The sequence below is a fragment of the Macaca fascicularis genome, chromosome 8, assembly GCF_037993035.2.
Source record: "Macaca fascicularis isolate 582-1 chromosome 8, T2T-MFA8v1.1".
Lineage (NCBI taxonomy): Eukaryota > Metazoa > Chordata > Mammalia > Primates > Cercopithecidae > Macaca > Macaca fascicularis.
Window position 1 is genome coordinate 71,441,765 of NC_088382.1, and position 12,384 is coordinate 71,454,148.

At 38.6% G+C, this 12,384-nt stretch overlaps 1 protein-coding gene across 30 annotated transcripts in view; it reads right to left on the minus strand.

Moving 5' to 3' along the window:
- Nucleotides 1-12,384, minus strand: part of ASPH (aspartate beta-hydroxylase) — a 220,607-nt gene that overhangs the window by 20,876 nt on the left and 187,347 nt on the right. For all 30 annotated transcript variants that reach the window (XM_065519270.1, XM_005563404.4, XM_073998846.1 and 27 more), the window contains one exon: nucleotides 3,852-3,987. In XM_065519270.1, the coding sequence (XP_065375342.1) occupies nucleotides 3,852-3,987 (136 nt within the window). The remainder of the gene's footprint in view (nucleotides 1-3,851; nucleotides 3,988-12,384) is intronic.

The window sequence follows — 12,384 nt, forward strand, 5'->3', positions numbered from 1 at the left end:
GCATATTTTAATCACTGTTGGTGGCACTTACTAAAATGTGAGCAAAATAGATGTTCCATAATATTCACATAACAATTTATAAACATATTTTTGGGGAACAACATTATTATTTATATTTGCTGATTCCATTTTTTTCCCCTTCAACTCTAAAAAGCCAGTCCTCATAAAGGAATATAGTTCAGTCCTAATGAAACTACTTGGAGACTGTTATCAGTTCACTAGGGCTGCCGCAAGCAAATACCACAGACTGAGTGGCTTAAACAACAGAAGTATATTTTCTCATAGTTCTGGAGGCTGAAAGTCCAAAATTAAGGTGTGGGCAGGCTTGGTTTCTCCTGAGGCCTCTCTTCTTGGCTCTTAGGTGCCCACCTTCTTGTTGTGCCCTCACACGTCCTTTTCTCATCCCTAGTGATATGGTTTGGCTGCATCCCCACCCAAATCCCAACTTGAATTATAGTCCCCATAATCCCCATGTGTCATGGGAGGGACCCGGTGGAGATAACTGAATCATGGCGGTGGTTTCCCCCATCCTGTTCTCATGATAGTGAGTTAGTTCTCATGAGAGCTGATGGTTTTATAAGGGGCTTCCGCCTTTGCTTGGTACTCATTCTCTCTCCTGCTGCCCTGTGAAGAGGTGCCTTCCACCATGATTGTAAGTTTCCTGAGACCTCCCCAGTCATGTGGAACTGTGTGTCAATTAAACCTGTTTTTCGTATAAATTACCTAGTGTATCTTCATAGCAGTGTGAGAACAGACTAACACATCTAGTGTCTCTTCCTCTTCTTATTAGGGCATCAGTTATATTGGGTCAGGGCCTCATCCTTATGACCTCATTTAATCTTAACGATCTCCTTAAAGGCCCTATCACCAAATACAGTCACATTGGGGGTTAGGGCTTCAACATATGAATTTTGGGGGAACACAGTTCAGTCCATAGTAGAGACATACCACAATTTTACTTCACAAAACTTCCAGCCTCAGCCTTAGGCATTCGACTACCCAGCAGCATGGTTTGCTAACTAGACAACAGCTAAGTCTTTACTGAGCCCGATATTCATCACCTTTTTCTCTGAATCTGAGCTCTCAATGTGGCTAAACAAACTGGTCTTTCACCTCCCTCCCTACCATGTCCACCCCTGTCCCTTCCACTCCAGAATTCTGCTTCTCTATTTCTGAACCACAGCACCTGAGATGGATGCCATCCTGCTTCTGCGTAAGCTACAATAGTACTTGCCATAAAACTTATATTTGCTTTCCTCTTTTTTTTTTTTTTTTTTTTTGGACACAGTCTCGTTCTGTTGCCCGGGCTGGAGTGCAGTGGCATGATCTCGGCTCACTGCAATCTCTGCTTCCTGGGTTCAAGCGATTTTCCTACCTCAGCCTCCCGAGTAGCTGGAATTACAGGAACGTGCCACCATACCCAGATAATTTTTTGTCTTTTTGGTAGAGACGGGGTTTCAGCATGTGGGCCAAGTTGGGCTTCAACTCCTGACCTCAAATGATCTGCCTGCCTTGGCCTCCCAGGGTGCTGGGATTACAGGCATGAGCCACCACACCGAGCCCCAAACTTATTCTTTATACTATGAATTTGTTTCTAGAAAATAGTTACTGGATTCCCCCATTAGAACCATGGAATCACAAACCAAAGACCATAAAGAACTTTAAAAAATCTTCCTAAAAGGGAAACTATGTGAATTTTATCCCTTTATGACAATAAAATAAAACTAGAAACTCAGTTTTAAAATTTGAAGCAGGCTGAGTGCAGTGGCTTATATCTGTAATCTCAGCATTTTGGGACGCCAAGGTAAGAGGGTCACTTGAAGCCAGGAATTCAAGACCAGCCTGGGCAATATAGTGAGACCCCATCTCTATAAAAACATTTAAAAATTAGCTGGGTATGTAGATGCACACATGTAGTCCTAGCTACTTGGGAGGAGAATTGCTTGAGCCCAGGAGTTGGAAGCTGTAGTGAGCTAGGATTGCACCATTGCATGCCAACCTAGGCAAGAGAGCAAGATCCTGTCAATCAATCAATCAATGTTGAAGCAACTACAACAGATTGGAAAACATATGCTCAATCACACACAGACACATATACATATAGATCATTTAAAGTCAACATGGAAACCAGGGCAGAAATGCAGTCTTTTTTGAAAATAACTCAGGTAAAAATACCATATATTACACTGTAGGGAATACATTCAAAGCTGTAACTATAGGTCAGTGCATAGCCTTAAATGCTTTTATTAATAAGAAAGAATGAAAATAAATTTACTAAGGAATTCCAATCAAAATATTTAAAAGAAAAATGAAACAAAACAAAAAAGAACAGGAGAAGGAAGAGAAAATATAAATTCAGGAATTACAATTCTATCACATGTAACAAAGAGAAAGAAAGAACATGTAAATTCCATTCAATGGGAATAAGAATTTAACAAAGATACTAAGAAAGTAAAATACATTCTAAGAAATAAAGTAGTTCATGGAAAATCAGGTATATTCCACCTATGTGAAAATTTAGAAGACAAAATGTTACCTCCAACAAACTTATTGACTCCGTAAGTTATTTTCTTTCTTGCTTAATACTTTTTATGTCTTATAATATTTTGCATATTAATTTTATCAAATACTTTTTCTTTTGGCAGAAACTATGGTTTCTAGAAATTAGTGCTAGGATGTCCACTATTCTGAAGCATTGCTCTAGAAGGCCCGTAGGTTCTATGATGCATAAGGATGTTAATGGAATCAAAGTATCAGGTGAACACATAAGTGCCAATAGAATGGACTCATCTTAGTGACATGTCAGCGGCAAATTAGCATATTGCCCACATGTGGATTGTACAGCTCCATTTAAAAAAATCTTGTTGGCAGAAAGTGGATAGTCACTTTTTTCATGGTTATCTCTCTTTTGATGGAAGTATCCTTGAAAATATTACTAAAGTAGTTCCTCTTATTCTTACATAGAAACCACTCTGACTGTCCTTATTTGTTCTTTAGTGTAAATTAGATGCATATTATAATCTGAATTTGTTTTCTGTAGCTGAAGATATGCAGCACGTGCTGTTTAGTCTTCAAAATAGATTTACTTTTGTATAGTTATTGTTAACCCAGGCTAACTCCACTTTTCAAGGAGAAAATTGGAGAGTCTTAAAGATAAAATTTAATGCTCCTCATTTTAAAGATAGATAAATATATCAATTCATTGAAAACACACACACACACACACACACACACACACACACACACACACACGCTGGAGCCCCATATGTGTGCCTGTACTTGGGTTAAGCTAAAAAAATATGAAGTTCGATATGAACCATGGCCTATTCCTGAAGAGCTGAGACAGCAGTTATCATTGTCTTGTCACTCTGGTGTGTTACCATTTTTACCAGCTCTTGTGTTACCACTTTTACCATCATCCGTGTTGATATCATTTTGCCATGCAAAGTCACCTCCATTTTACAGGAGCAAATGATGCTCAGGGATATAACTTTCTAATACACTGATAACACCTGCTAGACTGTTCAGTTATGCCTACACAGTAGGGTTATAGTCAGTAACACATCATTCAACAGGAAAGACCAGAAAAATCAGAACACTATTTATAAATAGTTATCCAAATACACATGTGGATATACACACACAGAAATATACCTTCACACATACAAATAAGGGCTCAGATGTAGTTTTCAAAAACAATGAACAGATTTCAAAAATCTAGGTTTTTTTTTGGGCCCCTCGTTTAAGCTCAGGAATTCCAGTTCTGCGAAGCATCAACAGAAGACTTTTGTCAGTACCCACTTCCCATCAAGTTCGGGCTGCAGAGAACCACCTAGAAGTCAGAAGCTCACCTTGCTGCCACAGCGTGAACTGGCTCCAGTCCCCTTTTTCCCTCAGGTTTTCGTCCTCAGGCAGGAAGAGACCTTTGGCTTTATCCATCACTGCAAGGCCTTCATCTCGGATTAACTTCCAGTTTCTTTCTAAAGACTAGAGGGAAGATTCTGTCTTTACTAGACTGAAAATGGGCCTGGTGGAGCACCTCATAATGATTCTTGCTTTTTTGAGGTTTGTTTCAGAAAGGAATTAATGTTTTGCCTTATCCAGATTGCTTATATTTCATTTTCCTCTGGGACTTCTTGTCATAGGTCTAAAAAAACCAAATCTCATGATTTTTCCAAACCAAATGTTTTTGCAACATAACAATTTCAATAACTCCTAGAAACTCCAGAGAATAACCCTCTCCACAATTTAAGTTTTGCCTAAAGACTTTTTTTGAAACCACAACCTAAGAAGAGTGCTGATCTTGTTGATCAGATTACATCAGTACATGGTAATAAGTTCCATGTGACACTCCAGCCTCCAAACTGGAACACAAATTACAGATTTAATTTCACCTTTCAACAGAGTTCCTTACAAAGATGCCATTAAAGATGGTCAATATTAGTTCCACATTCAATGGTATCAGAAAAGTATCCACTGGAGGATTTGATATATAAAATTAACAGCAAACCAAAACAAATAAATGCACTAGTGTTTAGAATTCAGCCAAACGAAAATATTTCCTTGACTTCTCATTTATGAGGGAGCCTTAGCCCCTGCCAGAAAGGGAGCTTAGGACCAGTAGAGACTAGGAGTGACGGGGCAGGTGACGGTAGATCCTGTGGAAGATCCTCTGGGCAATCTGCACTATCACACTGGGTGTTGATTAGGAGTGGGAGGTGGGGGATGGTAGGATGAATAGGGGAGAAGGAAAAGGTGAGGATCTGAGCAGTAAACTAAGATGGATTTCCATCAGGAGACAAGCATAAAAACAGCTTTCCTACTTTAGAAAAGAGACAAAGCTGTACAGATACACCAGAATTTTGAAATGTTGATAATTTCAATCATTTCTATGTTCTATGAGAGGTGGATGAAATAGTTGAGTATATGGATTCATAGGCACGGAGGAACATGTTAGCTGATTTCAACAAGAACCAGGGGCAGATCTATTTTCAGTGACTCAAGAGCATGGGACTAGAACTAATAAGTTACAAACCGAAAAACAGATTTTGATGCAAAAATGCAAACAAGTAGCATACTCTGAAGATTGACGGAGTTTCTTTGTAAATCACGGTTCTCTATCTTTTGAATTAGTCAAGCAAAATGATCAATTATTGGTTAGAACAAAGCACAAGATAATGTGTAGAGTGTCTTTTTACCAAGCCCTGCTTTATAAACTCATGATTCCACATAAGAAGGCAATGTGGAATCAGGATGGCTGCAGAGCCAGAGGGCTGTGATACAGACAGAGATTTGTGTGGAAACATGGTGCCAGCCCCAGCCAAACAAGGGAATACTTTTTATATCATGTGAAAACATTAGTTATTAAAATATTCTAGGGCAAGAAAGAAATTTTGGTTGATTTTATAATTTTATGACATGTATGCATTAATTTGTGTTAATATTGTTAACGAAAGACCAATGAGATTTGTGGAGGCCAAAGGAGAACTTTATTTTTCAAAAGCACTCTGCAGATTGCGAAGATGCAGCTTTGGAAAGTGCACTCCCAGGAAGGGTAGGGGAGAGGGAGATGTCAAAAGCCAAAATTGCAGGGCAGGGCAGGTGAGGCGTGTTGGGAGCAAGGAAGAATATAGGCTGGATGGCCTTTAAGCCCCAGATCACCAGTCTCTGGTGGTTAATTGGCTGGTTCTAGGTGATTGGTTGGCTGGTTGGTGTAGGTGGTCTTGTTGGTGGTCAGATGGAGGAATTTCCAGTTGTAGTTGTTTCCAAAAACTGTTGACTTGGTTGCAGAAAAACAGCTTCTGCAAAACTGTCCAAGGACACAGAGAGCAGGAATGCTTCCTCACCCTGACATGGCCTCTTGGTTCTGTTTTTAACTTTTGAGCCAAAAGGAGTTCATCTTGTTTGCCAACTGGAGACATAGTTTGACCACATCTACACCTGCTACTACCATTGCCCAGCTTGGCATGTCCTGGTCATTATCCATGTTTAGGGCTCTGTCCACCAACTAGGTTCCATATTACTCCATCCCAAATAGGCAGGTCGTGAAGAACAGGGCAAAGATCGCATTTCAATAAAGAGACATTCAAAAGCCCTTACTTTGTCAGGTCCACAGATTGAAAGCATACAACCATTTTGTAAAAAACCCCCAAGACCATGGAAAAGAAAAAAAATGCATCCTAGGATTTTGCTGTATGTTCACATCTTCCCAAATGCACCTCAATTGCCAACACTCACTCTGGATATTGTCACTTGTTCAAGTTGCTAGATAAATCTGTTAGATTCTTGTTAAATTGTCACACAGACAAGGGGAGAATTGCTTCTCTAACACATAAAATTACTTTTCAAATGAGGTTATTGGTGCCTTATAAGGACAACCTATTCTTTTATTCCCTTCTGGTATTTTAGAAGATTCTTTTATTTCTTTAGAAAGCTGATTGAGGGGCATGGTTGGAAACAGCTGATCTTTTGTTACTAAAATAGGGCACAAAGCCCTAGGGAAAAATGTTAAAGTGATTGCATCACTCAATATAATTTAACATTTTTTACTTAAGAATAGACTATCTTTTATATATGAAACGTTGCCCTTCCTGCCCCTTCACCCCCAGTCTCCCTTGGGAAGTGTTGCCAAGGTACTTTTTGTGAATAGTATAATTTTTTTCAAAAATGTTTTGGCTTTTCCTTGTTATATGTGGCGCACATGTGCTGGATGACAGACTCGGGCTCAAAAGGGGTAAACGGGTGCAGAAGGGTCTCTCTGAACACATGCCCTAATATGCCACCAGACATGCTCAGTCCTAACGAGTACTACTAACTCAGTACTATCTAGTCCATTTTTATTATAAAACAGTCACTTATTTTCTCTTTTGAGTTCAATACTTTCTTACAGAATTTTACATTGGGAAGGACCCATACTGTTAATCAAGCTGAAACTTCCTCAGTTGAGGGAAGATGAAATGGTTCCTTGTGTGGTTAATGAGCCTAAATCCCACAGTCTGGTGGTCAGAACCGGTGCTGCCAAAACCCCCCCGTACTATCTCCTCCTCAATTATTAGAGAAGGTCACATTTAGGCATAGGGATTTCAGGCTGCAGCGGACTCAAGGCGCCCTGCTCCCCTCAAGCATAAGAGCAATTGCGAGGTACCCCAGCCTCCTGGTCTCAGAGATTTACTGGGTACCTGTGACTATGGGTGCTGGTAGGGAGCACTTGCAAGGTGCTTAGAGAGCAACATGCTCCTCGGTGAGCGACATGCAGAGGGCAATGCCTCCAAGACACTTCAACATCTTTGACAAGTGGGGAAAACCGAGGCAACCAAAAGATCCCACCAGTTGAACTTGATGACATCCGCTTGAAGGTGTTTAGAAAGACATAACAGGGACTTTTACGGGCACTGGAGAGAAATCTGGGATGGGATCTAAGAATGTTGTTTTTAAGCACAACCAAGGAATCACATAATATAATATTCACATGGTTAGAGAAAATTAAAGATCAAACTTAATTACACTCGGCGTGTGTGTATGTCTGTTCAGGACAAAAGCAAAATACCATAAACTGGGTAGCTTATAAATAACAGAAATTTATTTCCCACAGTTCTGGAGTGTAAGTCCAAACTCAAGATGCTGGCAGATTCAATTCTGGTGAGGGCCACTTTCTGGTTCATAGATGGTACCTTCTAGCTGCCTCCACAAATGGTAGATGGGACAACCAGACTCTCTGGGGACTCTTTTATAAGGGCACTCATCTCATTCATGAAGGCTTTGCCCTTAAGGCATAAGAGTCACCAAAAGCCCCACCTCTTAATACTGTCACCTTGGGGTTAAATTTCAATAGATGCATTTGGGGGAGACACAAACATTCAGACTATATCAGTGTATGTGTGTGTAGGAGGGAGGGAGAGGGAGAGAGAATATGAATTTTCTCTACAGTAATACCACCCAGTTGTCTTCAATGGCAAAGAATTCAGTTTTTAGGAAATTCCAACAGAAAACTTGAAACTTGAAAACCAATGGCTACATTTTTAAAGGCCTCTTCTGAAATATTACTCCCTTGACTCTAAACCCATCTATTTCAGAAAACTGAAAGAGAAACTAATCGCATTGGTATTTGAGTTGGTTGCCCAAAAGACAACAGCTTCTAATTCCCCATTTTTTCTTGTGGCAAAGGAGACTAGAAAGCAGAGGTTTGATTCTTTCTACACTGGCACATGGCTTCACATAGCCATCTCAGCATGTGCCTCACAAGTTACACCTTAGCTATATTTTTCACTCTAGGCATCTATAAATGGACTTCCCAATTCTGACCTCATGAATCCCACATCATGCCCCAGCTATCCTGAATCCCAGAACTGCATCCAGTTAAGACCAGTTTCCTCCTCTCCCCAGACAGCCTGCTCATACCACCTGGATGCTATACTTTTCTCTGTAACATCAAATTAAATTAAGTCCTATTTGTGAAATCTTCTCTTAAAATTGACTTCCTGCAGAAAGTCTTTCTCTTGAGAAGCGAACTAAAGCCTAACTTATTTTTATTTATTTTTCTTACTAATGTTTTTGTTCAGTTAAAAAATACACATTTTTTAAAGTCAAATATTATTACAGGTCTTATAATGAGAATTGCAGTCTCTTTCCCAATTCTTCCCCAATCCTCAGTCTAACTCCCAGCTAATTATTTAAAATATTTATTCTGCTATTAACCTGCTTATATCTAAATAGCATGTTATATTGCTATTCTTGATTTATTAATTTGAGGCATTATCACTCATCTATTATAGAAGGTTAACAATTAAACAATTTAATGTCTTCATTCTCTATCCTTGTAATACAGTTAATTTCACAAATCTTTCATATCAGTGCAAATTCACATTCAGGTTTTATAATATTATGACAATCAGGTATCACTCACACTTGACTAGAGTTGTAATGATTACACTTCATGTCACATGCAGCATTTTTTTCCTGCCCCCTTTTCATTGGCTTTATTTTGTAATGCACTTCATACTATTTTTTCACTAACTCTGAAAGAGTGCTATAAAATCCCCTGATGCTTTTATTCTACCTTTTGCCAAAAACATTATAAATTGATTACTTTCTTGCTTTTTCTCTTTTTCTGAAGATAACCCTCCCACAGCCATTTGCCTTGCTCTGATCTGGATCAGCTGCTGTCTGAATTTGCTAGACAATCATGGCCATGGAACTCCCCTTGGCTTCTGCCTGGTACTGGGCTTCCTAATTACTGGATTCTAGTTGTTCCTGAGGAAGGACACAGCGCAGGTAAAATTGAATTCTGAAAGTGTCTCAAGCTCTTATACCTGATTGAAGGTTTGAGTATGTATGGTTAGGTATTTAGGTCGTAAATTTATTTAGTTAGTAAATAATGCTGTTTTATACTTTTTTTCTTGTTATCTAGTGTGATACTATTTTACTTTAAAAATATATAGTTGACAGAGATTGAATACATTCAAAGCAAATAAGGCAAAGGGCAAAGTATATCAATGAGTTGATATACATTGCGTAATATCAGATCAACACATTCAGCACCACCCATGCTGTACATTAGAGCCCCAGAACTTGTTCATCTTATAACTGAAAGTTTGTACTCTTTGACCAACATGTCCCCATTTCTCCCACTCCCCACTCCCCACCCCCAGGCAACCACTGCTCTACTCTCTGCTTCTATGAGTTTGACTTTTTTAGATGCCACATATAAGTGATATCATACAGTATTTGTCTTTCTATATCTGGTTTACTTCACTTAGCATAATGTCCTCCAGACTCATTCATGTTGTTGCACGTGGCAGGATATCCTTCTTTTTAAAGGCGGAGTAATATCCCATTGTGTTTATATACTACAGTTTTTCTTCATTCACCTGTTGATAGACATTTAGGTTGTTTCCATATCTTGGCTATAGTAAATAATGCTGTAATAAACATTGGGGTACAGATACCTTTTTGAGTTACTGATTTCATTTCCATTAGATATATAATTAGAAGTAGGACTGCTGAATTGTATAGTAATTCTATTTTTAATTTTTTGAGGAACCTCCACATGGTTTTCCATCATGGCTGCACCAATTTACATTTCCACCAACAGTGTACATGTGTTCCCTTTTCTCTGCATCCTCATCAACACTTGTTACCTCATTTTTTTCATAATAGCCATCCTAACAGGTATGAGGTGATATCTCATTGTCCTTTTGATTTGCATTTCTCTTATGAATAGTGATGTTGAGCACATTTTCATGTACCTGTTGGCCATTTGTAGGTCTTTGAAAAAATGTCTACTTAGGTCCTTTGCCAATTTTTAAATTGGGTTATTCAGTTTTTTGCTATTGAGTTGCATTAGTTCCTTATATATTTGGTTATTAACCCCTTATCATATATATGGTTTGCAAATACTTTCTCCTGTTCCATAGATTGCTTTTCATTTTGTTGTTTCTTTTGTTGTGCAGAAGCCTTTTAGTTTGCTGTAGTCTCACTTGTTTATTTTTGCTTTTGTTGCCTGTGTTTTTCATGCCATATCCACAAAATTATTGCCAAGATGAATGTCTTTTTATAATTTTGAAAAGATTAGTCCATTACATTATAACTTTTAGTGTTGCTCTTGGGAAACCTGATGCCTTTTAGATTCTCCCCCTTCCTATCCTTCCTTCTCTAGCTTTATAAGAGTCAGGATAGTTAAGTGTTTAGGGGTATAAAATTTGGAGCCAGACTGTATGTTTGGAGATCTGACTCTGCCATTTATTTGCTGTGTGATTTGGGGCAAATTACTTATCTCTGTGCCTTAGTTTATAAAGCTTTTCCCAAGAGTCCCTGAGAGAATTAAATGAGTGAAAAGTGCTTGCACTATATGTATAGTGCAAGCTATGATGATGATGAGGATTTAAGATCTTCTCTTTCTTTCCTGTTTCTTGAAATTTCATGGCAATATGCCTTAATGTAAAGGCAGGGTACTTAGAGGCACCCTTCAACCTGGAAACTCATATTTTTTCTATTCTGAACTATCTTCTAATAATATTATTCATTTCTTCTCTCTCTCTCTTTTTTTTTTTTTTTTTTTTTTTGCCTATTCTCCCTGGAACTCTTTTTATCTGAATGTTAGCTATGTTAAATTGAGCCTCTAATCATCCTATGTTTTCTATCTTCCATCTTTTCCTTTTTGTTTTTCCTTCTGGGAGATTTCCTTAACTTAGCTTCGAATACTGCTTTAAATTCTTATTTCTGCAAATCACACTTTTTAATTTCTGAGAGCCCTTTCTCAGTTGTTCCTTTTTATAGTATCCCATACTTGTTTTACAGATACACATCTTCTCTTATTGCTCTGAGTATATTAGAGGTATTATTTGTTTTCCTTTTGTTCCCTATATTTTCTCGATTTCCCCCAAGCTACATCATTCTTTTTGTTTTGTTCATCTTTAATGTTAAAAATCTCCTTAATGTTTGGTGATCCTTGGCTGTCAGTCCTACAAAATTGAGACAACAACTGGACATCTTGTGAAAGGGCAGGGCCTGTGTCTGACAGGCCTCCATGTTGGGTGCATTGTTAAGCCAGTTTGTTTTTTAATTGGGGACCCTAAAATGTCAGCGTAGATAAGTCTATTCTTTGAGGCCATGCAGTTTCTTGAGTTGCTGTAGTACCACTTGCCTTGAATTTCTTCTTTGGAAGCTTCTCTGTAATTACTATAGTTTCTGCTGTCTTGGATCCGCCAAATCATCTACTTCTGTTTTCCACTATCAAAATTACATGCTGACACTGTTCACCTGCTATTGTCTCCCTTTAAAAAATACCATTTGTACTATTTTATTCTTGTATTGTCATTTAAGTGAAGTTTCAGGTCGGGGGGGGGCGCTATTAAATGCATGTGCTCAGTTTGTTAAATCTTTCTTGACTCTTTTATTTCATTTTATTTTATTTTTGAGACGGATTTTCGCTCTTGTTGCCCAGGCTAGAGTGCAATGGCTCGATCTCGGCTCACCAAAACCTCTGCCTCCTGGGTTCAAGCAATTCTCCTGCCTCAGCCTCCTGAGTAGCTGGGATTACAGGCATGCCCCACCACGCCCAGATAATTTTGTATTTTTAATAGATATAGGGTTTCTCCATGTTGATCAGGCTGGTCTTGAACTCCCAACCTCAGGTGATCCACCCGCCTTGGCCTCCCAAGGTGCTGGGATTACAGGCATGAGCCACTGCACCCAGTCTACTCATATTTTCTATATATCTCTAATAGTTGACTGTTTTTTATTGTTTACCTCCTTTTCTCCTAGACTAGTCAAATCTTGTAATATGTAATCCAATCATTTAGTGATGCTTAGAAAGAAAATTCTATTGGCTGGCAAAACCCTTTACTAGTCTTTCAAATACATTTTTAAGAGATCATCAAACTCAAA